At 39.6% G+C, this 27901-nt stretch overlaps 1 protein-coding gene across 1 annotated transcript in view; it reads left to right on the top strand.

The window, feature by feature from the left end:
* MYBPC1 (myosin binding protein C1) overlaps positions 1 to 27901 on the top strand; it is a 126550-nt gene that overhangs the window by 52795 nt on the left and 45854 nt on the right. The window contains exon 2 of the mRNA XM_087813799.1: positions 26990 to 27116. Within this exon, the coding sequence (XP_087669925.1) occupies positions 26990 to 27116 (127 nt within the window). The remainder of the gene's footprint in view (positions 1 to 26989; positions 27117 to 27901) is intronic.

Below are 27901 nucleotides of genomic sequence, written 5' to 3' on the forward strand. Positions count from 1 at the left end.
TGACAAGGGATCCTTAAAGTGTGGCTTGAGGATGCTAATTGCTCATGGTGAGCCTGTTGTGTTTTCGTAGGTTGAATCACAAATTTTTCATCATGTATTTGCAATTTGTGTGTGGCGGAGGAGCTTGGAATATACTTTTTTAAAATGGTTAATAAATGTGATCAAGACTTCTAAAAAGAATTGGTGACAGTATTTCCAGATTGGCTATGTGTGTTTTTTTCCTGTGGAAAGGTGTTTAGAATATACAGATGCAGGCATTTTTTGCTTTTATCAGTGTGTTTGCAGCTTCATTAATTATCACATTATTAAATTCTTGCATGGAAAGAAAATCAAACACTTGGGTAAAAGAGAATATCTTTGAATGTCACTGATGGATTGTGTTTTTCTAATGAGTCTTTCTGTAGATAATTTCATAACACGTAGCCTTTTAAAAACAATTAAACTGAAAATATGAAACCGATTTTCATTAGAAAAAAATGTTTCTTCATAGAAGAGATGTTTCTCCTTTCTATAAAAAAAATCAAGATTTTGAAACTACTAATTAGTAACATAAATAAATTGGAATTAGAAATTACTAAATGACTTAATGAAAAGCACAAATTAATGGCACAAGTACATTTAGTTTAATTTTTAATGGAAACATCTGCTTAAAATATTATTTCATTCATATCAGCCTTCATTAGTGCTCACTGAATTTTTATATTTCACTTCTGCAAATAAAAGCCGGAAAAAGATTAGCAGAGAGCAAAATAATAGTATTTAATTTCTTCATTTTTAATTCTTAAAACTGCTTTTAACTTTTATTTTGAAGAACCTTGAAAAAGATGCTAGACGTTGAACCAAATTACCGAAAGTCTTTGAAATATATTTTCTTTATGTAATTAAGTAACCAGTGTTGACAGGCTGTGGTGATCAGTTTACAGGTTGGCTTTACTTGGTGGTGGAGCATTGATGGATGAAGTCTTCCACCCGAAATAACCACACCAAATGCATGCATTAATATGGGAACTTAATCCTGACTATCAGGCTGGGAGTCCAGCCCTTGCTAAAGTGTCTTATTTGTAATGCAAATGATTTACATGTGTATTAAGTGTCCTTTTTATTTGATCTGTCACTTGACTAACCTCTTCAAGGCTTATGTGGATGAAATACATTCTGTTTCCCAACTGAGGACAGAATATTGTTTTAATTAGCCTGCACTTAGTGGATGAATTTGCATGTTATTTTAAAGCCCACTTGAAAATGACAAGAAAGCTGAAATACTACTAAAAAAAGATGACCGACGGTAGAGCCTATAAAGCTAATTAAATTATTTTCTTTGCTAGATGTGATAAACTTTTACTTTGTGTCTCACAATTCAATCTGATCCATTCTACTTTTAGAGATGATGAAATTTTAGAGCTACAAAGAGGAAACTATATCTTTAACTTCAGCTCCCCACCCCTTAATATGTATATTTTTAATAAAGTAACACGGATACCAAAGTCCTGATGATCTTCTTTTGCTATAAAAGCACTGTTGATATTCTGTGTAGGAGTCCCCCCACCCAGGACAGTAATTTTATACTCAGATTCTTTGGTTAGTTTAAATTTGGGTGATGGGGAGTGGAGATAAAAAGAGGGTTACTGATATATTTAAAATCCTTTGAGGAAGTACAGAGATTTTTTAATTTGTATCCTTACCAGCAGGACTGATTCTTTTTCTCATTAATATATTTTTTTATTATTGACACTATTACAGATGTTCGTCATTTACCCTCCTCTTTGCCCACCTCTACCCAGCTCCACCCGCCTTCCCTGGCCTTCACCACACTTGTCTGTGTCCATGGGCTATGCATATATGTTCTTTGGTTAGTCTTTTCACTTTCTGTTACACAGTCTCCCCCACCTCCCTTCCCTCTGACATCCACCAGTCTAGGACTGATTCTTAAAGAAACTGCACTTTGAAGAGTTTTCCTGATGAAACAGTTGCATTTTTATATTGTTTTCATCAGAAGAGTAAGGACTGTCAATTCAGGAACTATTCTGGTCCTTGTGCCTTCTCCTACCTGATTTCATTTTTACTGGGGTTTGTTTTGTTCCGAGTAAAACATCCCTCTGAAATAGAGCCTCAAGAATAAAACTTGCCTCCAAACCAATTCTTCAGTCATTTCCAACGACCTGCAGAAACATTCCTAAGGGCCAGGTTCCTCCAGCCCCTACAGGTCTTATTTCCTCTCTTCCCAGCAGAGAGAACCATGCCCATGAAGGACATGACCACTTGTTGTCACTCTTGATAGAACACACGAGCTGTTTGGCCCTTCTAGGATCCAGGAGGACCTGGCAACTCTTTGAAAGAGGCTGAGTTTTCAGCACCTGAAGCTGCAAATGATGTATCTCTCAACTGCCTCCCAACCTACAGTGGCCTAATTCTGGGAACTTCATGTTGGGTCTCCGGAGAGCTGGATCTTTGAAGGAGCCGGAGGAAGTACAGGTGTAACTTTCGACCTCAAGAAGGAACTCTGATGGAAGTGATTAGCCAATGGTCCTTGTTTAGACCCTTGAAAATATCCTGGATGACTCGCTAACCCCTTTTGGAAGAAGAAAGTATTATTTTCAAGGAGCAACCACTTCCCTTTCCCTCCTCTCCTCCTTTCTCTGCTGTGAGTTTATTCTTTGGAGAACTGCATTGTTTGTGCTACCAGTTCCAGATCAAAGGTCTATCTTACAGTTTGGATTCATGCAGAACCTAAAGCCTAGTAATTTTAAGTTAGTCTGTTCTAATAGTGAGACATGATGCAGGGGGAAAAGCTTGAGATTTGTGGGAATGCTTTGCATACATTTATCCATGTAACAACCATTAATTGAGCATTTACCATGAGCTAGTAGCTGGGATTTTAGAGATGTATTCAATACACACAGTCTCTGTTTTAAAAGCTCTCACAGTTAATTGTCCCTTGGGTTCTATGTGTTAAAAAACAAACCAACATGCCCGGCCGGGCGTGGCTCAGCTGTTGAGCTTCGACCTAGGATCCAGGCGATCGGGGTTTGATTCCTGGTCAGGGCACATGCCCGGTTGTGGGCTCGATCAATGACTCTCATCATTGATGTTTCTATATCTCTCTCTCCATCTCCTTTCCTCTCTCTGAAATCAATAAAGATATATTTAAAAACAAACAACAAACCAACAAAAAAACCTTTTATTAAAAACAAAAAACAAAACAAAACACCTTTCACTGGAAATTTCTCTTGTCAGAAAGCAATTTTATTAACATGAAATTAGAAAATTCCTATAGCCTTTCTTCTGTGGTAGCACCTCAAATAGTTGAAAAATTCTATAAATGGCTCTTATGCCCCCCAAAAATGATTCCTCAGAAATTTATCTCTGTAGTTTGTGGTAATTAAAACCATAAAGCTGGTTCCCCTACTATACTCAGACAATTGTCCATTGTCAGAGTCTAAAGATACTAGAAAAACTCTTCTCAAACACAAAGTTGAGGCTTCAACATGAATTTCACTTTTCTTATACGATATATCGGGCCCTTTATATTTTATGTACTTAACTTGCAGGAAAAAGACAGAAGTTCTTGCTTGGTGCTTGTGAACCGCTTAAAAAACCTTCGGAGAGTCACTGTCACTCCTTCATTGACCATGTCAAAGGTCTTCTTAAAAACCTGAACATACGGAAAAATGTAACTCCATTTCTGACCACAATTTTAAGGGCCCATTCTGATAACTGCAAGAATCAAAGGCATGGCGTTGTTGCTACAGATTCTTTTGCTATATCAACATGCACTATCTATCTAGCTAATTGATCTTGGCCGTTTTCAGTAGAAATAGGGGAGGACATGGTAATGGGGAATAACTTTTCTGTAAGTCCATAGGACTTTTTTTGTTCGCTATATCTTTCTTTCTTGGTTCCCTAGAGATTTGGTCACATTTTTAAATCCCACTAAGCTCCCAAACTATCCTAACGTAGAGCAGCGTTCATTACCTCTTGCCTATTTCTCGGCATTGCTCAAGGCTTAATCACCATCAGAAAATGGAAGCGGTGCTGGAAAATCTCCCGCTTATATTACTCCTTGACCTTCAGTCTCTACCTGCATGGGACCGAATGGCTTATTTCAAACACAGAATTAACCTTGTCTTTAGAAAAGTCATCTTATATGTAAAATATTACCTTTCCCTCAAATTGGGAAAAAGTTAATTTGCAGAGAGTAAAGGAAACAACAGAAGAGGGAGGAGGTATTTAACCAAGGGCAACTAGTCGCCTACTTCAAAGGGTTTATCCAGGCCAAATTAAAGATTTGGAGGCGGAATGAAGAAGTTGTATGGCCCCGGCCAGCGTGCTCAGCGGCTAGAGTGGCAACCGCGCACCAGCCGGTTTCGGTTAGGTTCCGGTCGAGTGTGGGTACTTGGGTTGCGGGTTTGATCCCGGGCTGAGGCAACCAGTCGACGTGATGTGTTTCTCTCACATCAATGTTTCTCTCTCCCTCCTTCCCTCCTCTCTTTCTCTTTCCCCTTCCCCCCTCCCTTCCACTCTCTCTAAAAATCAATGGAAAAAAATCTCCTCTGGTGAAGAGTACCAACAACAAAAAAGAAGTTGTATGACCGAATGAATGCCACCATATGTTTCCCCGGAAAAACCAACCCAGCAGCGCTGCGGTGCTGCGCTGGAGAGGTGGGGAGTGGAGTTGAGCTCTGTCCTAAGAAGGGGCACTCTGGGGCAAATGCGCACTGGCTGGAGAGACTTCATACTTGGCAAAATCGCCCTTTTTCACCAGCCCGATTTTACGGCTGTGCGGACTGCACCTGTTAGAAAGATAAATAAAGGACTGGCCAATTCTTTCCTCTCGAGCGCCCTAAATATATCGCTTTAAAAAACTTGGGAAAAACAAGTTGTATCCTTGCTTCTCATCTAAGTCAGAAGAAGGGTCCCCCAGACCTTTCAAACATCAACAAGGTCAGGGGTAAGAAAGCTCCTGAAATGAACAGAGGTCAGGGTTAGGCCCTCTGGTGGGTCCCAGGGACCCAAGAGAAGAGGAAGCGTGTAGTACTGACGATCCTTTGTTCTCTCAATGGCTCGTTTTGTTTTGCTCACGAAACATTTTATTTTAAACTCTTTACGGACATACAATTCACGGGGGGTTTTTTGTTTGTTTTTTAAATATAACTTTCTTGATTTCAGAGAGAGGAAAGGAGAGGGAGAGGGAGAGAGATAGAAACATCAATGATGAGAGAGTCATTGATTGAGCCCGCAACCCGGGCATGTGCCCTGGCCGGGAATTGAACCCCGATCACCTGGATCCCAGGTCAACGCTCAACCACTGAGCCATGCCCGGCCGGGCCACAGTTTTTTTATTTATACCAATTTCAAAGTCCCTGAATCCGACATGAATATTGGAACAAACTACTCAGTCTAAAGTCAAATTTTTTAAAATATATATTTTTATTGATTTTTTTTAGAGAGAGAGGACCAGACAGGGAGAGAGAGAGAGAAATACTGACGTGAGAAAGAAACATCAATCGGCTGCCTCTCATACATGCCCTGACTGGGGATCGAACCCAAAACCTGGGTATGTGCCCTGACCAGGAATCAAACCAGCGACCTTTAGGTGCACAGGACAGTGCTCAACCAACTGGGCCACACTGGCCAAGGCCGAAGTCACTTTCTTAAAAAAAACAACACTTGAGCACAAAAATAAAGAAATAAATAGTCACTTAAAACATTTGAGTGAATATAAAACAATGTTTTTGCAATATTTCCATAAACAAACAGGTGATTTTCTAAATTTCAGGGAGTTGTGGGAAGAAGCCACTATGAAAGGAAATAAGTGTTATTGTTTTTACAGCCCTAGAAAGCTCTTTTGTTATTTTTGCTTAATTTTCTTTTGATTGTTTTATTTAAAATTTATTTGTAGGCTCTTTATGGATGCACAGAGAAGAATTTTTATTATTGTTAATAATTGCTATTTTTGTCTGCACTGTCCCTTAATTAGTCTATGAAACCTATATTAAGAGACACAAAATACTCTTGGCAGCCAGTGTCTTCTGTGGTAATTCTAGACTTCATCCCTAGACATGCTTGTGTGTGTTAGATAATAAGGAACAGGATTAAAGCTCCAGCAATAAAAAATAAGCAGAAAACTTTTCATTCCATGTGTGTCACTGAGGGGATAGGGCAGTGTCTTCTTTCTTTCTTTTTACTTTATGCCCTTTTGTGATGGGAACAGATGTCTTTTCTGCAGAAGCCCTTGGTTTGTTCAGTGTCACGTCCTGGGGATAGTCAAATACGCAGAATTGTAGTTGCTGAATTATAGTGTTCAGAGTTAGGGTCATTGTGAAGTGGCTATTTATGCAAGAGCAGCTTCCTAAAATTTGAAAGCATTAGTTTAAGGAATATGAAACTGTGAGAAAGAAGAAGAGACTTTATCACTTAATTTCCTATGTGTTTGCAAAATGTCTCATCACCAGAGAGAAAAGAACTGCTGTCCCCAGAGCTTTTCACATGGACAGCTTCACAATATCAGTGATGATACTGTCTTGTGGCACCCAAGTCTCTTCTGCATGGATAGGCCCAGTTATAATTTACAAAGAGTGCATTTGTTTTAGACAGCCACACAGATATACAACAGACCACATTTCAGGATGTTCCCATTCATGGGGCAGGTTATTCATGTGCTTTTATACCCATTTCCAGAGTGATGTTTTGGATTCCATCAGATTGGGGGTGTGAGGTGGTTGGTTTGGCAAAGAGAAAGACCAGGATCATTTATTCACATGCTTATTTCTCTCTCTAAAATGAGTTCACACAAAAATACCTGCAATCTGACTTTCACTGTGTCTTTCAAATCTGAAATCCACTTTGATAAGACTTTGGCCCTTTTATACTCTCTTTGAATTTTTTTATGGGACTAGTTGGCACATCAATACAATATCTAAAATTATGTCTAGTAATATGTCAGATCTTATAATTTTGTTTTATTCATTTTTTGTCTTGTACGTTAGACTTTTACAAGAACCTGGGGCTAAAAAAATTTTTTCTCCAAAATCATCTAATTCTTTCTCTAAATAGCATCAAATCTTTTTTAAAATTTCTCAGGAATTCTTTGCTTGTATTAGGTAATAGCTTCTGCCTTCTATAAAATTTTATATATCTTTATTTAAAAAGCATTTTTATTGATTTTTAGAGAGAGAGGAAGGGAAATGGGGAGGGAGAGAGAAACACTGATGTAAGAGGGAAACATGGATCAGCTGCCTCCTGCACGCCCCCTCTCGGGGATCAAGCCCACAGTCTGGACATGTGCCCTGAGCAGGAATTGAAACATCAACCTTTTGGTGCTTGAGATGAGACCCAACCAACTGAGCCACACCAGTCAGGGCAATATATTATATATCTTGAAACAGAATTTTCCGCTTATAACTAAAAATTTTCCTATGTGTATAGTTCTACATTTTAATTTCTCATTTTTTAGGTTAAATGTCTTTAGAGTTGCTCTGCATATAGTATGTATTTTGGTTTTCTTCTTATGCATATTAAATAAATAATATTATTGAACATAGTGATATAAGCAAATTATACTATTTATTCATAGAATATTCTAGATAGTTCAAAGTCAAGTTGCACCAAGCACTGAGTCACTTACACTTTATATGCCTCAGTTTTCTTGTCTGTAAATGAGAATAATAATAGCACCTAACTCATTGGGTCTTTGTAAGAATTAAATGAGATAAATCAGCTAAAAAGCTAAGAACAGGACTTAGCACATAATAAGAACTGTGTTTTCCTTCTAAAGCAGCAAACTTAGTAATCTTGTCTGTTAAAGGTGTTAAGTGCCACATTTAATATACATTTTGAGGGTATTTCTACCAATATATGACAACCACTGTAAGATACATAATAATCAATGCTCACCTCCTTGCCTTGTGTTAATATCCATAATACATTTTTAAAAAGCTGTTATTATCATAGCCATCATTGGCACCACCATAAGCTTTTTTATTCTTTTTTAAACCTGGGGTGAAACATCTTAGCTTTTACCCAGGGATCAAATAAGAGTTCTGTACTCCCAGAGCCTCTGTTGTGTTCCCAATCAAATGGATCATGTCCAGCTGAGGGTCTCCAGTTGTTAGACAGAAGATGACAGCCAGTTGTTTCTTCACAAAGGCCATTGTGGGGCATGGCCTTTCCCGCTTAGAAAAAAGAGTCACCCTGTACAGTTGAATATGTAACTGTATCTGCCACTAAGGGCTAACCGGTGTGGATTTGTTGGACATTAAGATTTCTCTCCCCACTCGGGGTGTTTAAGGCAGATGGGGTCTTCCTCTGGGCTGAATATTTCTGCAATAAAACACATAAGGAACTCTCCATGATCACATATGGATGTGGTGGGTGATTGATGGAGTGCTGCTGTGTTTACTGCTGTGGAATTTTATTTTCATGACCCCCACCTGGCATTGGCATTGTCCTTCCTCTATTTTTAAAAAGTTACCCAACAATGAGGCCCGGCAATGCCTTGGGGCAAGGCCTTTAAGGAATTTATCTGATAACCCTATGACCCCCTAAGAGGGATGTGATTGTGGTGATGGTCAGCCTAGAACAGACCCCGGGAAAGGTGTAATTAGGGACTGAAGGAGGAAATTGTTAATAATTCAAATCACCTTTGCAATGATTTTCTTTTGACTTGTGCAACATTTGTAAACTTCAGTTTGAGGAAAGGTTTTCCCACAGCACTATGCCATTCAACCCCCGTGTGAGTCTTACTTTAAGGATGAAGAGACAAGTCATCAGATCTTAGCAGAAGGTCTTATTTCCATCCAGCCCCATGTTTACAGTGAGAAGCTATTTGTTGCAATGTAATACTCACCACATTTTAATCCCCTTCCTGTGCGGAATGACATCTTGAGTTGGAACATTCCTAATTAGAAAGACATAAGAACAGGTTCACTAGGAGAGGGGGGAAGAAACACTGTGGATTCAGGGGAAATTTCATCAAATTGAGTAACAAGCCACTGAAATTTTAATACTTGATGCACAATTAAATTTCATCTGTTCAGAATCTTAGAATACCGTCTTTGGCAATATTTAGCCACAGTAAATGAATATATGGATTAAATTAGTTGAATCACTCTAAATAGCTGGATTCTCTGGATAGCTAAGAGTGTATGTTCTTGAACCGTAGTATTTCAAACAACATGAATAGAGACATGCCTAAAATGTAGTATGTTACTCGTTGCTTTTAAACACAAAGTGCAATGGATCTAATATAACTTAGTCTTAAATTGTAGGTATCAGTTATTGTGCCCCGTGATGCCCTGAGAGCCCAAATTGTTTGCTTTTGTATTAAATGGGCTCATGTTATTTGTATTTGGAATTTGTGTCCAGCCTCTCAGAGCGTTCCTGTTGCACCCCTTGCTGGGAGGCTGTCTCCTGTTATTAGTTTCCCGGCAGTCTGTACAGCTGCCCCATTTCTTCCCTCTGTTTGCTCTGAGCTCCAGACCCGCTGGCTCATCCCACTGAGTAGGGCTACACTAGGGAGTGTCTGCAGGGACCTGAGGCTCCACATTTAAGGAGGCACTGACTCTGGGGGTGTTACAAGTGCAGGGTTGGCGCCTGTGAGTCAGCGCCTCCTTAAAAGTGACTCCCTGAGCACCTGGCCTGCCCCGTCCTAGCCCCTCCCAGGGCCCAGACTGCAGACCTGGGTCAGGGCCTTCTCTTGTGAGTAAAGCACTTCAGCTATTAGAGTCCAGAGCTTGAGGGGCTTGAGATAAATCCACTTTGACCTTAGGAGACCCTTTTAATTTGCTGGTCAGCAGCTGTTGTCTGAGTACGTGAGGTTGCTAGATAGCTGAATTCTGAACAGGAGAGGGGATACTAGACCACGTTGGTCTTTTGTCTCTTATTACTGCAATAGGGAAATAAGTTATTACCCCCCAAATCAATTTACGACTTTTATTTTGACTGCTTTATTTGTTTTATTAATCAAGGCTACAGATTTTCCCTAAACAGGCATATAAGTTCATTTAAAAAAAGAAAGAAAGAACGAAAAACCACTATACAAATATTTTTAAACAAGATTTGCAATAAATTCTGAACGTCTCAGGTCCATTTTTCTGTTATTTATAATAATTAATGAGAAAATTAAAAAGCATTTGTTTTGCTTATTATCTCTCTCAATATTTATATATTAGGAATTTAAATTAATAAAAATTTCACACTGTAAGTATATACAGCACCAATTCTACTAGCTGTCAGAGCATTGTATCATCACATGTATATCCTGTGGAAAGTGTTACTGCATATTTGTGAGAGAATGTGAGTGAAAGGGGCAAATAATGCCTTAGCATTATTTAAAAAATTGTTTTGACCTCGTGGACTCCCCAAAGGGGTCTCGGGGGCTCTTGGGGATCCCAGACCATACTTTGAGAATCACTATTATAAATCAATATAGAATCGCCTCTGAAAATATGGAATTCCCTCACATCTCAAGGTGTAAAATGTCAGGATCTATAGCCTATGATGACTAGAACAGGGGACAAAGTAAGTACAAAACTATAAAAACATTACATTAAACATTAATTGATGCCCCAAATTGATATCTCTGATGCATAAGCAATATGGCCAGTAGAGATGTACTGTGATTTTTGTTTGGTGATTGTTTTGGAGACACTTATGAGTTATATAATAAAAACTTCTCTAAGAGCTGTGAACACCCCCGTGAACAATATTTTATACTAAAACCATGTCCACTCTTCTGTTGTCCAGGCATGTGAGGTCTAGTCTGCAGCATGCACACAGTGCAGACCCCACCATCAGCATGGGGTGCACCTGACAGTGCTTATGACATGTCTACTCTAAAAAGAAAGATGATCGGCTGTACTACCCAAAGTGACAGAGCAGGAGCTGGCCAGACAGAGTCTTAATCATCAAAACGTTCACAATGCCTCAGGCATTCACGTAGTTTATTTCAAACCTAGAATTTGACTCTAAGAATAAGAAATAATACTCAGGAATAATGTGCGATATTTTTCTGCACCTCGAATTACCAAAGGATGGTTTTAACACATTTATTTTATTTAAAAAAGTGACAAAAAAGAAAACCACAGAAAAACCCTATAATCCTACCACCCAAGGATAACAGCTGTTATTATATGTTCTTCCTGCCTTTTCCCTGCTGACATAGTATATTACATGATGCAATTACACCCTTCATGCCATCAAAAAGCTAAATTAAATTGCAAATGAGAGCCCATAAAATATTTTTAAGCAGGTCAAGCAATGTATTATTTGAGCCAGTGAGCCCATGGGGAGGGGCGAGCTGGGTTGTTTATATCATTTTGGTGTAGAGACACATACATGTAGAGAGGCAGATTTTTCCCCCTTTAATTTACTGACCATGGATCCCTCGATCATTGAAAGTAGGAATGGACTGCATTGGAGACTCATTAATGGAGTTACTGGGTCCCTAGTTTTTCAGAAGCCACACAAAGGCCACATATGGGCTGTCTATTTAATAGCTGCCACCAGTGCCCGTCAATTAGAATGCCCTGGCACTCACTGTGCAGGCCTGCCATTGGTGGCATACCTGTGCTTTTTACAGTAGGTGGTCATAGGAAAAATCCACCATAAATAGCTCAAGCCCTTTGAAAGCATTTCAGGGTTGCAGAGGGAAAGTCTATATCTGTGAATTAGACAGGATCAAAGAGCAGTGGGCCTTGCCAAAGGAGGAAGGAGCTAGCTTGAGTTGCTAGTTCAGAATCCAATTAATTTTTGTGTTGCCCATGAAAATATTTCCTTGGGCTTAATTTTTCAGAGTATGCTGGTTTCTTCTTTTTGTTAAAAAAAAAAAGTTTAAAGACAGCAACTTATATATCCCTGCTTCTTTCATCCATCCTGTTGGTGTTTTCTAATGGAGACAATGGGATGAGGGGAGGGAGGCAAAGAGCCAACTTTATTCACAATTGCATGGAATTTGCTCTTTCGATTTTGAAAAAGCAGAGGTATAGTAAGGCCTTACCGGAATAAATATCCATTTGCTCTAAACCTTAAGAGAGAAGATTACAGGGAAGGTCTCAAGAGCTTCCCAAGACCGGGTGCTTTCCGATAGCTCCAGCAAGGCTAAGCTAGTTGACAGCGGAGGCGGCATGCTTGTCCAAGGGGTTTTTGCTAAGTAATGCAGCCCAGATTTTGAAAGGGGGGGATTCCTTAGAAAGGCAAGGGGCATACTGTCATTGATGGCCAAAACTCTAGCCCTAGTTGCTCTCTTAACTCTGCCCTTGTTAAGAAATGGAAGACTTGTTGACAGGAAGAAGAAATATGACGGGGTTGGGTGAATGCTTGTGAGCATACAGCCAACGGGAGGGTCACCAATGGGAGACATAGTGTTCCCTGTGGGTAAGACGACGAAGAAAGCTGCCCTTGGAGTGCCAGAGGCCAGTTCTTCATTTCTTGGCAGTGCGGAGGCAGGGCTTTTGTGCTGGTAGAAACAGGCTGCCAGTCAACTATATTTATGGAGCACCTGCTGTGCAGAATTTGAAAAGGAGGAGGAGACCAGGCCTTGTCCTCAAGAAGCTTGTGATCAAAGAGAGAAGGAAACTCTCCATCTACTGTACAACCTTTAGCATTCACGATGGCATTTGAAATGGAGAGGACTTGGTGATATTTAGGGCATAGGCTGAAGCTTGTCACTCAAAGCGTGTGTCAGGGGATAACAGCATCAGCATCGCCTGGAAGCCTGTTACACACGCAGAGTCTTGAACCCAGAGTCATACTCTGCACTTGACCAAATCCCTAGATGGGGATCTGTTTGCGCTAGTTTCAGAAGCACTAGAGGGGCCTGGAGGTGGTGAGTTTCGAACGTTTTGAGAGGGCAAATCTACCTGGTTCAGTGAGCAAATTGATAGAAAGCGTGGTTAACTTACATGGGAACTTCTTAAACATCGGCATCTCATCTTAGCCTTGAGTATAAGCCCCCGTTTATTAACTTCATAATGAGAGCTCAGTGAATCCCAGTTGCATGGGTTCTTCTGATGGGCTCTTATTCAGTGGGGTCCTGTGGAAATTGCTGAGAATGAATTGTGGTTATAGAGGCAGCCAATGAATCTTGGGAATACTCAAATGATTTTTAGAGGAGTGGGCAAAGCCATGGGCAAAGTCAGAGGCAAAGGTGTGAATTAAAGTAAGGGAGAGTTGGGGCCCTAAGACCTACCTGCAATGGTTTGTTTTCAGTCTAAGTCATGTGCTGCTTGGCCTTCGACACTCCTGGTTCCCCATCTCTCCAGGTTTAAGACAGCTGGTATTCTTTGTTTTAAATGCATTGAAAACTATTGAGAGTTCATGTTCTTATCTTTTCCCTCCCACTAGGATTTGATTGATAGAGTTATTTACAGTGTGCAAACTCCATATAATGCATGTAAATTTCATCAAAATCCATTATTACCATTTTACAGTAAGAGAGTGAGAGGCCTACCTCCTCTGTTCAGTTCCCAGGTGCTTCCTCATCTCCACCCCAATTCCAAACATGTTCTAACATGATACAGCCCACAGACCTCGAAATAAGGCCAATCCCTAGCAGGTGGCATGTGTGGAAACACAAGGTATGGCCAAATAAAATTCTGATCATGATAATGATAACTATGAAAGGATAAAACATATACAGTGTGTACCATGATTCCTGCCCCTGCAGGAGCTCATTCATTCCTGCCAACAACCCTTGAGATAGGTTCTGCTCTTATTTCCATTGCATAGATGAGGAAATTAAGGCACATTCCACTCCTATAGACAGGGCAACATCCATATGAGGCTATGTGGCCATAACAATAAGACCAATCAGTTCAGTGGGAAAAAATGCCGTAATGTCTTTGTAAAGTCCACCAGCTACTTCTCCCTCCACAAGTATGAGCATCTGAGAGGGGAAGTGCAGAGCCCAGGTCCTGAGTCAAGTCAGGCAGACCTGGGTCAGAGCCTGGCTCCACCCTTCAGGAGCTGTGGGGCCTCCCAGGGCCTCAGTTCCTATCTGCAAAATGGCAATAATTTTGTACTGACTTCACAGAGTAGTAAGGATTATAGGACTTAATACATAATAGGTCCTGCGTGCAGGGCATGCCAAAAAGTGGTGTGCTTTATTTATTCCTCCACTGGCTGTAAAGTAATGGGGCTTCTACGGTTCTTGGAAGAAGTTCTAGCTCTGCATTTTTCTTCTTTTACTTCCTGCAACCATCCTAAAAATGTACCGGCATATATATCCTATCCTACATTTCTGTAGTTCTGACTGCCTGGTATAATTGGCTGTTAATGACCCATGTTCTGTGGATTTATTGGAAATTAAATTAATCCCTTTAAATTCTCACTTTGATTTAATTTGAGGGCTACCGACACAATGGAAATAGATAATTCACACGCAGGGCACATTTACAGTTTCAGTGTCTAAGGCGATTCTCTTTTATTTATTTACTTAGAATTCACCCTTGGCCTTACTTCCAAAACAGGATTTTAAGCAACCACAGCTTCCCTTGCAAAATAGGCGTTTGTTTACATAGATGCTGAGAAAGCACTGCCAATTTGATAGTTTATGCGCAATCACCAAAGAAGCCCTTCTTAATTTTTAAAAACAGTCGATTCACTATGCATTTAATGGTTTTCAGCAATAAAATGAGGTACGGGGGGAAAGGAATGAACGATCATTGTTCTTGCTTACTTGGGAAGAAAAGGAAACATAAATATACATAGACAACTGAAGAATAATTAAAAAATAATTAGTGAATAAAGAGTGTATTATGATGTGGTCTAGAATGCCAAGAAAATAAGGGAGAGAAGAATGGAATAATTAGCTCTGAGAGTCTTAAGAGAAATGCTGAAAAGACAGACCAAGATTGCTGTAGGATAACAGTTATTGCTGTAAATTACAGAGCTCTACCTGTGTGCCAAGAACTATGCTGGGCATTTTATATAGGTTTAGCATCCTAGGGGGTCATTCATCTTATTCTTTTTTTAAAAAAATATGTCTTTATTGATTTCAGAGAGAGGAAGGGAGAGGGAGAGAGAGAGAAACATCAGTGATGAGAGAGTCATTGATCAGCTGCCTCCTGCACGCCCCCTACTGGGGATCGAGCCCGCAACCCAGGCATGTGCCCTGACTGGGAACCGAACCCCGATCTCCTGGATCCTAGGTCGACGCTCAACCGCTGAGCCACGCCCTGCTGGGTGAAAATAGTTTTTTTAAACAATAAATTGGAGTTTATACCCGGCACAAAAATTAGTGATGGCAGAAGATGTTGCTACACCCTGGCAGGCCTGCATCTCTCCTTCCTTGATTTCTGTTGCCATGACGTCGGTCCTTCCGTGCTCACTCCAGGCTGCCCAGGTGGGGCACTTGGCCTGCATGTAGTGCTGACTCGGGCCACATGGCTTGCTGTGAGGTATTGTTCTCCTTGTTTGGAAAGAGCCACCTGTGGAAAAAATGTGGAAAATCCTGTATCCAGTCAAAGATAAAGCTCCTGGGAGTGCCTATGATACAAAAACTTTTCTCTGATATTCAATTGTCAAGCAGAAAATAATAGTGAAAGAGATCACCTTCATTAACTGCCCTGGAGGAGCAGCTGGTTCTCACGCACGTCACTAATCCCCAGTTCTGGGCATCCACAGGGACTCAGCAGGGGAAATTCTATGCCCTTTGGTCACGGGGTGTGCCTTTAGCTACTTGAACAAAGAATGTTCTTTAACAGAAGTTTCTTAACAGACTTTTGCTGCCTGACTGCTCTATAATTCTGGATCTCTAAAGCCAGTTATAAAGTCTCAAAACCAGAGCTCTAACAATTTTGGATAAATGTAGGTGGAAATCTACTCCAGACATGTGTCCTTGACACTTGGATCCCATTTACCTGTGCTCTGTCCATCACTAGCCTCTGCCACCTCCTGGAAATCCATATAATACCATTTGGATGCTCACCCCACACCATATACCAAAAGGCAGGGTGTCTTGGGCCTCTTGATGCCACAGGTTGATGCTTTATCTGCTGCTTTATCTGATGCTTTATCCCTCCTGTCACCTACAGGTAAGATGGCTTGCTACCTGGACTTGAGCACAGCCAGGGGCTATAAAAAGTAGCTCTGTGATACATGAGCCTAACACTTCTGTTACTCTTTTCATTTCTAGAAAATGAAGTGCCGGCCCCAGCCCCAGCTCCACCTCCAGAAGGTAAGTGAAAACACTACTTCATGCATTTGGGCTGCAAAGCCAGAAGGTCTATCCCAGCATGATTTGGCCTTCAATGAAGCTATGAGCTTTAATCTAACTCCTATGGAGAAGGTGGGTGACCACAGTTGTAATAGGTTAATAATAATAATAATAATGCATTGTGTTTACATAACCCTCTCACTTTGATCTAATTTGGATGATGTATCATATACTTATAAAACCCTTGGAGTTATACCAGAGTTGTAGTTATGCCCATGTCTTAGTGTTGCGGAGGCTGAGCCCCCAAGGGGCTGAAGGTTGCAAGGCTTTCTCACATACAGCTAAGAGCAAATAAAATGCACATCTTTCTTATGAGAGTGGGGAGCGGATCTCACCTCAGTCCTGGAAGATCAGCAGCCCCTTCTCGACTTGAACTGTGTCACCGTCAGACACCTTCAGGAACTCCGCGGGGTGTTTCTGGGAAGATTTGGTGGCCCCTGAGCCTCAACATCAGAACCAGTTTCTCCAGGTCTTAGGATCCTGTTGTCCAGCAGGTGGCAACGCAAAAACAAGGAGTAAAGAGTTCCAGTGAAGCTGGCAGGCGGAGGCAGTGCCCAGTGACACTCAGCAGGCCAAGGAAGCCTGCTTGTGCACCTGCATAGACCTAAGGAAGAGAACAGGGCTGAAAGGGTGACAAGCCCTAGCGGAATGTTAAGCTCCCAGCATGGATCCCCAGAATCATTGTCTGCCCGGCCAGTGGCCTCAGGATGGAGGCAACCACAACTGCATGCCTTTCCCCTTGAAGACACCAAAGTGCCTTCTCTCATCACTCTTGCTCCTTGAACAGGATGTGAAACTGGCATTCACACAAATTCATAGATACAGAGAAGAGACCAATGGTTGCCAGAGGTGAGGGGGTTGGAAACCTGAGTGAAAGAAGTGAAGGGATTGCTAAATACAGATTGGTAGTTATAAAATAATCCCAGGATGTAAAGTACGGTGTAAGGAATATAGTCAATAATATTCTGATAACTATGTGTGGTGCCAGGTGGGTGCTGGAAATACCAGGGGGAACACTTTGTAAAGTGTATGATTGTCTAACCACTATGCTGTACACCTGAAACTAATACAAAATAATATTGAATGTCAACTATAATTGAAACATTTTTTTGAAAAAGAATTATTCATAGGGTGTTTACCATGAGCACAACTCTGCCCTAACCCTTCAGAAGGACACAGAGCTCTCTCCCAGATACTTATTAATAACTGGGTACAAACAAACTGTACCAAATATAGTGGAGAACTCTTAGAAAACATTTCCCTGTATTCAGTTTGCTTACAACCACGTAGGAAATAAAAAACAGACCAGAGAACAATTAGATAAACTACAACCACTATGTTGAAACATGAGGCAAAACTCTAAGAACTTCGCAAGGCAGTATGTGATTTAATGCATGTTACTTGAATTGACAATGTGGTGTGAAGACGTTGGCAGGGGGAGGTCACTGTAGACCAGACCAGCCTAGTTGAAAGCAGGAATTGAATGAGGCCTCGGTAGCTGGTGACCTTGTTGCATGGAAATGTATAAGGGGATTATGAAACTCTTCCACCCTGGAGATCATTTTCAGGAGGGCACTTTGAGAAATCTAAGTGTTCACAGGAGCCCCTTTGTCCAGCTAAGAATACCTGATCACACGCCCAACCCCTTCCGTAGTATAGAAGAGTATTGCTATGTGTCAAAATGAATGAAACAGGCTCAGCGCCACAGGTAAAGTAAGCTCAAGTTTAGTTTTCTTTCAACCAGTGTAAATGTGTGACACTCTTCTTAGGAACTTCTCCTTTGGTATACTTCCTTCTTGCATATACAGACTTATTTTTGCCAACACTGTGTACACTGAGGCCCTATAGGCCGTTACAGACATAACCTTTCCCTTCTGTTCTTGACATCAGTAGCTGTCACTGGGCCACTATAAAGCTTCCCTTATTATGCCATATTTCATATTTCATTGCACAATACTGACTTCCTGTTGCTCAAACAAGTCTCCTACCAAACTCTGCAAAAAGTCTTTTTATTAGTTAACAAAGATTCATATCTATATTCAATCAAGAGAGAGAGAGAAAGTCATGCTTGAAAGAATTCTTTTCTTACATATACCATAAGTCAGACACTACTTACAGGTATCTAAACTACTATGATTCTGAACAGAGAGAAATGCAAAGTAGATGGTCTCAACAGATAAAATCTGATTTTACTGCTATCATATTGCATTTATTGCCACTCAACTCAGAAGGTTAATATATGCACCAAAATATTTTCTTTGAAACTATTGTACAATTACAGATTTTATACACTGGCTATATTATGTTACCATGATACTATAATATTATTTAGAAGTGAAAACTATTAGAACCACTACATAGATCAAACTTCCTTAAAAAGTTAGCCAGTCCCTTGTTGGGGTCTACAAGGAAGTGACACACATTTTATAAGTACCATGCACTAACCGATTGACCGCTGGCGCATGACCCACGTCTTATACTCACTTCCACGTCGGCATGTTCTAACATGAACCCAGCAACTGGATGTATTTTAACAAAGTCCGTACTGTATGTTTCTACATAGGCTTTTTTCAAAAGTGACCAGATTCATTGCCTTTATGAAAAGTTTAATGTGACTCTACATTATAATGCCCAAATCCATCGCCCCCGCACAGCACAGCAAATGAGCATGTATCATTTCCGATCAGCCTGTGTTCAGGCACCCTCTCCCCCTGCCCACATCGCCCATCACACAACAAAGTACTTCCCTTAAGACGCTTTTAAAAATGTGCTTGTACTTTCCACACAGAACCAAATAAAGAGAAGGAAGCCGGAACAGCGCCACCAAAAGGTGAGTGAAGGGAGGGAGAATGGGGCTGAATTCAGTAAAATTAGAAACAGAGAGAGGCCCGTAATGATTGCCAGAGGGGCTCCCTGGAATTTCTCTGCGTTATCTTTCATCAGTGTGGTTAAGTGTTCCTTGTTTTCCTCTTACCTGCACAACCCAGTTAGCATAATGGCAAATGGTGCTTTGATCCATTTTCATTACACACATTTATAGAAGTAAAACAATGATAAATAAATATATATATATATCTGTATATATCTCACAAGCCCTTGTTGAGGTGCCAGCATATTAATTGGTAGTTTCCAATTTCCAATGTGCATATGAAGGAAAAGGGGTGTCTGGCCTTCTTGTGATTACACCAATTTGGAAAATTATCTGGATTGCCCAGGGTTTGTTTTTTTTAATGGAATGTTTTCATGTTACTGTGTAAACTGTTCCAGGTTGCACTAGTCATTTTGAAAGCCAGCATCTCATTTTGTGACACTATGTATTCATGTAGATTTATATAATGATTTATGTAAATGGACAGGATAGCCTTAAGCAGACATCACATTTCTCCTTATTGATTTGGAAACTCATTTCTTTCTGCAATATTATTCTGTTTTTACTTTATATGTAGATAGTCTGGTTTTAAACAATGACTAACCTTTATTACGTGGGTCCATGAAATACTAATTCCTTTGTGTCCCCGTGGAAGAAGTCATTGTCATTTCCGACCACCTGTCCTAAGCTAAGGAGTATTAGTTTTCTATAAAAGAAAGTTTTCACAGAGACAGGTTTGACAATTCTGCTTTATATGTTTGTATCATGTCTTATAGATTTGTTTTTTATTTGTGCTATGAATAACAATAGTTAAAATTTTGGAATAAGCAATTATTTCCTGATTATAATAAGACCTTTCTCTTTTTTTCTGGACACCACTCCAAAGTATGTTAAGTATCTTTTTTCTTACTATGTCATATTTCATTACCTAATTCCTATAATATTATTGTCTCCTATACATTAGTAAAATACTTTTTTTCTTTCTTTCAGTACATTGGACCACTTTTCTTCAGCTAACTTGAACTTACGCTCTGATAAATGAACACATAATGTTGTTAGTACACTCGCTTTGCCCTTGACCTTCAGTGGCTCCCATGGATAGTAACCTGAATACTAATCCTGGCTACAGGAGACAGTCTGAAGGTTATTTGCTTACGGAATGCAAACAATGCAAACTCCTAGAACTCCTTCCATGAGATGGGTTCAAGGCTGTTTGGGCAGCTGGCTAAAGTTATTATAATGTTATTTTCCACAAAGCTGATGGCATACACCTCTGTTTCCAAATTTGGAAAGGTGTTTGGGCCAGGTTGTAAGGCTCAACCAACAGAGCAGATGACATAATCCCAGAGGGCAAGCTGTCAACATTTAAACAAAGCCTGTGCTTGCTCCTTTCTGTGAAAAGCCATCCAATTATATTTGTGTGCTTAAATGAGAAAATGCCTTTCTGTTTCTTAAAGTCAACCAACCAACTAGTCAACCAATCAACAAAGACTCTTCTTTATGCAGAACACAGTTTGATGAAAGAGCCAGACCAGATGACTAGGGAGGGAATCCTGAAATTAGTAGCATTTTCCCCCTGACATTTGCAGAAGTTAAGCAAGGCCATGGCCACATGCAGTCACATGCCCAAGTACATAAACTGCCATCTATTTTCTCTACATGCCTAGGAAGAAAATCAATTTAGGATAGAAGGTGACAACCCTAAATAAAGAAGGTAGGTAAATAGAAGTTGTTTCTAAATATACAAACCTTTCAACTATCTTTCAACTATTACCCACTTTCATTAAGGACAGGAAAATTTCAAAGAAAATACTTAAGCAAAAAGTAGACGCAGTAAACATTGCTGTCTGTGTGGCCGTGGCTGACAAAAAAGGCCTGCATGAGCATAAATGAGACTGATAAGTGCAACAGACCTTTTCTCCAGCATTGACTAGAATGTCCTTCCCTGCCCTTCACCTTCCCCCAACCTTCAGTCCAGCTAATTGATTTTTAACTGTTCAGCTTGGATTGTACCGCTTTATTCAGCTTTCCCTGACTTCCCTCTCCCCTTCCTCCTTCTGATTTCTCTTGGACCTATTGCCTCTGTCGTTCAATTGCTCTTTTCTCCACTTCATCAAGTATTAATGGTTCATTTCTTTCCCTAACAGGCTGTAAGCTTTTTGACAGTCGGGCACCATGTCTTAACACCTCATTGGGCCCTCGTCTCATTTTTTCTAGTGTCTGGCAGAGAGCCGCACAAGGCAATCACCTAATAAATACCTGTAGAATGAACGAACAGTTGAATTTTCGTGCTGGCTTAGTTGCTGATCACACAGACAATGATAATCTAGGTAGAATTTTATTTTCATTTATTTCCATTTGCTGGGCAAGAGGATGAACATCCCATGCACACTCTTAATAATGAGGTTCAGAATGAGGTAATGATGCTGTGCATTGAGTGCTAGTCTACAGAACAGATAGGCGATGTAAGACCAACTCACTTAAAGCTATTGAAAATGGTCAAGCCTGGACATTACCACATTTTCAGACTTAATTAGTCCCTTATCTAATTAGTTGAAGTATATTCAGTTGATAGCTCCAAGATGGCCACTGTTAAGAACATTATTCATAGCAACACAGCCTTAATATCATTCCCAGATTGCCTGAATTGTTCTGCAACCACCCAGAAATGTGCCGAAAATTTCTGTGTAGCCATAGAATGTTGTTTGGTTCTGATATCCATCTTTCAAGCAGTGCTTGTGGGTCGATTTGCCAACTTTCCATGTTTGCTAAAAGTTTCTGTCTGGGAAACAGCCGATTTCCCAGGATGGGGTTTCTCTCTCTGTTGATTTGCTTGTTTGCTTGTTGGCCCCTGGACTTGTCCATCCAGCTATCCTGTTCCTTAACACTGCCACTTTGTCCTGGAATTGAAACAGTAGAGATGACAATAAAAAAAATGTATTTAATCAAACAGCAATACCAGAATTTACATGTGCAAATCCCTTTAAATCACGCTGGGAGGCAATGTCCTTATGTAAATAAAGCCACCGTGACTTAGAATTCTTCCAGAATAATGAGGGGTGGCAAACCAATAAAATGCAAAGTACATACTCTTTTTTTATAGCCTCAGTGGGGCCAGAGGACTGTCCTTTCCCATTCATTTACCCAGCAAGTACTCAGAGGCAGCTATGTAGCGGGCGAGGGCCTAGTGCGGGTCCTGCCCTGCTGGAGCTGACTTTAGGGCACTTGAAAGAAGAGAGGGACCATCCGCAGGATACAGTGGACCTCGGCTCTGGGAGCAGGCGTCACGGGGGGCCGCGGGCAGGAAATAATGAGGCTGCTCGAATGGGATTATACTTTTTGTGGCCGACCAGCACTGTATCGAGATCACAGAGGAAGAGACCGGCTCTTCCATGCCTCAGGGGGGCCCCACGGGAAGTTTCCAGAGCGGCCCAGCAGCATCAGTCAGAGGTTCCCCTGGTGACCAGGCCTCGTTCTGACCCCTCAGCTCTGACATATATCTATTCATTCCTATTTTTGTACTTTATGCGTGTATAGTCTGTCTATTTTGTGGTGAGCCCGATTGGAATAGTTACTGCCTCTTTTTTCTTTCCAAAAAACAACTGCTCTTGATAACCATGGCAAGAGAAGTAAAACCTTTCTTTCCCGAGTCATTGACATTAACGCCATCGCATCATCCGAGCCACATGAACCCTGCGCACACCGAGGAGCTCAGGCACTTGAGTCCACGCGTCTTTCTTTTGGCGTGAGTGTGGCCGGCAGAGGAGGAAGTGAATCAGCAGAAGTTCCAGAAAATTTCTCCTCAATAATATGGGTTTTTTTTAATTAAAAAAAAAAAGATTAAATTTTTTTCTTCATTTAGGTCCCTTTACATCTGCAATAACATCATCTTCACGCTTCTTACTAGCACGTTAAAATGTTTTTGTGGAATTTGACCTTTAGGTATCAGACAACCATCTACTAAATTGTCTCTGTGCTTTATCTGTGTGTTCTAATTACATATTTCCTTGTCATGAATTTTGTTAAAATAATATCACCATACTTCTCAATTCTAAGACAAAACCACTATATGGAGCTACATAGATTTAATAGATTTGGGGAAGGAAACACTTATTAAATAAACACCTTTATTTTAAGATGAATCCTGATTTCAGAAGCATCAAAATGTGAAGGCATGTGTCTTCTTGTTAAGAAAATACAATAAACTGATCAAACGTCTCAACACACAAAGAATTAGTGTCAGCTGTTGGTGTTATTGTCTTCCAGTGTGGCTGTGGTTGCTATCGTTATTTTTGGTCATGTATGTATATAATGACTAAAACTGATTATTCTGCTTGAGGAATTCATAAGTCTTTCTAAATCACATCAGGTGTTTTAATTTAAAAAGGCAATTTAAATCCACCACAGGTAGAAGTTATTTTATGTTTAAGAGAGTGTGGAGAATTATAAGAATGTAAATATTCTATTATCTCTGGAAGTCTCCCCCTTGAATTTTGGATTTCATGTGGAGCCCCCCTAAAATCCCAGGCTCGTAATATGAGACCAAGTTATTTCTCTCCTTTCCAGGCATTCTTCTATGGGAATTTCAGTTGTTTAAAGAATCATTTTTTACGGTTTTACAAATGCTATTTTCCCATGACTTGAAGACAAATAAATTCTGCTTTGGTAAATTTTCCTTCTCTGTCGCTAGGGGAGATAGCTCAGCTGCTCTGGGCCCATGTCCTCATGTATGCTGTATTCTAAAGAGCCAAAAGCAGATGTGTGTGTTTTCATCGTCATTGTAGTCACTTTTCAACAGAAAAAAGGGGAAACTATGTCTTACATAATTTTTTGTTTCGTTTTCTTTGAAAATGTTCTTTGTTTGGTGCCATGCTCTTTGTATGTGTGTTGTTGAATTAGGCACAACCCAAAAGATTTGGATATTCAATTTCTCTTCTAGAATAGAACCTGTTTTTCCATGGTACAGGAAAACACCTATGAAACCTTTCATTCTCATCAAGTTCAACCATATTCAACCAGGCAGCTTTTCAAGAATTTCAGGTCAGGATCCCTACATCTTCACTTCTTTTCTTAATCTAAAGAGATGCCAGGACCAAAGCTATTTTTTAAAAAAAAATACGTTTTGTTATGTTTTTTGTTTTGTTTTTTTAATTTCAGAGAGAGGAAGGGAGAGGGAGAGAGAGATAGAAACATCGGTGATGAGAGAGATTCACTGATTGGCTGTATCCTGCATGCCCCCTACTGGGGATGGAGCCCAAAACCTGAGCATGGGCCCTGACTGAGAATCGAACCATGACCTCCTGGTTCATAGGTCGAAGCTCAACCATTAAACCATGCCAGCTGGGCCAAAGCTACTTTTAAAAGAGAGGAAACAGTCAACTTGTCCATTATATCTTCTAGCACTTTAGAAAATCTGGAAATGTATGCACACAAAAATAAAATATTTCCAATTGAGCAGGAATTGCTGTTTGGAAGTAATGTTGGATCACCTAGATCATTTCATGACACTTTGAAGGATTGGTTTAATATGCGGTGCCTTAATAATCTAAACTAATTGTGCATGTCCCCCCAAATAGTCTTAACTTTTAGTGGACATTAAAACTATTCATTCTCCAAATTTTTGCTTATCTCTTCATTTTAGTTTTATGAAAGTATATGAATACTCTTCTCAGTCATTTAGCATTATAAACAATAAACTCAAGGATTCATTATATACTATGCACAAAGCAAGAAAACCACCACAAAACCTATATAAAATGTTCAGTTGACTCAAAATGGTTCTAGTTTCTAAACAAGAAAAGCTTCCTTTCTAGGATTTGGTTGAGGTTTAAAACTTCTTTCAATAATTTATATAGGACTTTAAATAAGATCCTTTATGTAATTCAGTAAATAAAAGTCTTCAAATAAGTTACAAGAATAAATACTAATAATGAATTAAATTTATGGCAAGTAATATTTTTAAATTGCAAGATATTTCATTTTTTATGTAAAATTTTAAAATCTAACAGTCTTCTGAACTATAGAATTCTGCTGATATCTCAGAAATACCTATACTTCCCCAAATGTATGATTTCGTGGGATGTTAGTGGATATTCCAGAAGTAAAACGTGAACTAAGTTTGGAAAATGTTAACTGCTGTATTGTTTCTTGACTCCACCCCCATTGCTGGAGCATATTAGCACACTGAAGGTTGTGAGATGTCTCAATAAAAGCATACACACAATGCAATAAAATACAAGCATTTAACTTTATTTAGCCTAACATTTTCCGAGCTTCTTTGACCACAGAAATCTTCCTCTGAAGAATCCTGAATCTCACAGTATCCAGTGAGTCACCTTGTGGGTTCTGAAGATAACACATTAAGGTTCTCTGTATATTACCCTAATCATTTTGTAAAAAGTAATAAAACATATATTTGGTTGACAGTCTTAGAAAAGAAATTTCAGGCTAGTAAATATTTGTTGCAAATATGCTAATAAATTGTACAGAAATGTGCTATTTTATCTGAAGGAATCTTTTAAGGCACTTTATAATTAACATGTATGCATGTGTTTGCTGTATCCTATTTTATATAGTTATATAAGTTTTTATTTTGAAATCCACAGTATTCCGGTGTTTTAAGTACAAAGATTATTGTCACTTACACTAACACCAGGCTTCATGCCTTGGAAAGAGAGGGGCAGAGGTTCAGATAACACCAAATGCCTATTTAAGCATCTAAAATATAAAGACACTTTAAAATGCAGACATTTTAGAAAAAGGGACTATTGGGTGCCTCTGCACATAAACACCCCAAGGCATATTTTGAAATTTACCAGTGTGCATGGGTAAATATTTTTAGTATTATACATCATTGGCCAAACACCAATCTAATCTTGGGGAAATGCTTATGAAGTTTCTAAACTAACTATTGATGAACTTAATAAGTATGACAAATTGATTTATACTAGCTAATGTTGACTTTTATTTTCTAAATATAGAAGGGAAATTAATCATGAGGTTTTCGGGTGGGAGGAACAAGTTCTCCGACAGTACATATATACTTTTATGCCTGTGTCCAAAGGATCCTGGTATATGGGTGATGCCTGTCATTGACGTTAGTTACGAAATAAGCACTCGAAAGCCACCTCCGTTGTGGGTTTCATCAAAGTTATAATTTTTGGCATCCTAACCTGCAATCACATAAAATGCTTGCAGAGAGGCCAGTTTGTAATTTATGCTTTCATTGGGTTACCCTATTCTCTCACCCTTTTACTTACTTTTCTCTTTTTGCCTGAAATACTCAAATTTAATCTTTCAGGAACCAAGTCTTCTAAGGCTTACTCATCCGTTGAAAGTGTTTTGTGTAGTCTCTCTTCTTTTTCAGATTTCTCTTTTCCCAGGACACTTGGGATGAAGTCCCTTCCTCCTTGACTTTGTATGCCTATTTCTTGTTTCAGATGAAGAGGAAGCCTCACCGTCCCTTGTCCTGCCTCCAGGTTAGGATGATCCCAACCCCCTCTTTCCCCCGCTTTGTATTTATTATTAATTGACAGTATAGGAAGAGAAAAGGCAGAGCACCTTGATGAGACAAAGCACAGAGCAGGGCACCGGATTTGGCCGGTCCCTAAGCCAAGAGGGAAAACATTTGGCTTTAATGGCAATTTTTTCTTTTTACATGATATTTTTTAAGAGTCTTCCGTTGTGAAATAAATAAGACTCATAAATCTTGGATATAAATTTTACGGGCAAAAATGTATGTCTTCCATTTGTAGTTATGTACCCTTTTCCCCTGTTCAATATTTGGATTTTTTTTTAAAAAATCTTATTATTTTAAATAAGACATATTTTTAGAGATGCCCTCATAGTTGAAGCTCTATTGATTTTCCATCCAAGCCAACTTCTAGTGTTTCCCTCCCTATCATCAGGAGAGGGTTTGGGGGATCCAAGGAGGTTGCAGTAAGCACTTCATTGGTACCCCCTGCCCCTTGCATCATCCGGATCACGCTTTCCTTTCAGGTTTGGGTAGTCGGGCCCTGGAAAGAAAAGATTCAGGTGAGCAGACGCCTGGAGCAATCACTAATGACCTCATTTCTTGAAACTGTACTGATTCTAATCTTTGTCCTATTCAGTTTGTAGCTCTGATAGCCATCTTTCATTACACTGCCTGTTACAAGAAAACTAATGTATTGAGAAACAATTAATTTTGCATGATACACGCACACACAAAATCAGGAATCTAGGTACATACACCACAGATTGGTTGGTTTTATTATTATAACTATCATTTTTAACATTTGACAACTACACATAAATTAAGAAACTTTTAAAACTTCAATTTAGAGAATGCTAAAGTTAGATAATAATTCGCATTTTTATAGAACTTTACACACAGTTGAGAAAACACCCACAGATGCATCCTGTCAGCTGTGCTACAATTCTGTGAGGTCATTCATTCATTCATTCATTCATTCAACAAATTTGTGTTGAATGCTTACTATAATCCTAACGTGGGTCTCTTATGGGCCAGGCATTTGTAGGTATAGAAATGAACAAAACAATCAAAATTCCTGCCCTCATTTTCTAAATGTGAATGGCCACTACCCACTATTATTATTAATATCACAGATACACCATAAAATTTCAACAACTTTGTTATTAAAACATCATGTAATCATGTGACTATATTGCATAACTTCATTGTGAAAACAGCGGTCTCTATGGACAGAAATACTAAGCATGATTGATACAACTAAAATAACTAAATCTACATTTTCTTCATTTTGAGAAGCATTAACAGGTAGAGCTGGCAACCCAAGCATTTTTTTTCTTCAGCTATT

Source organism: Miniopterus natalensis, chromosome 2 (genome assembly GCF_054644295.1).
Source record: "Miniopterus natalensis isolate mMinNat1 chromosome 2, mMinNat1.hap1, whole genome shotgun sequence".
Lineage (NCBI taxonomy): Eukaryota > Metazoa > Chordata > Mammalia > Chiroptera > Miniopteridae > Miniopterus > Miniopterus natalensis.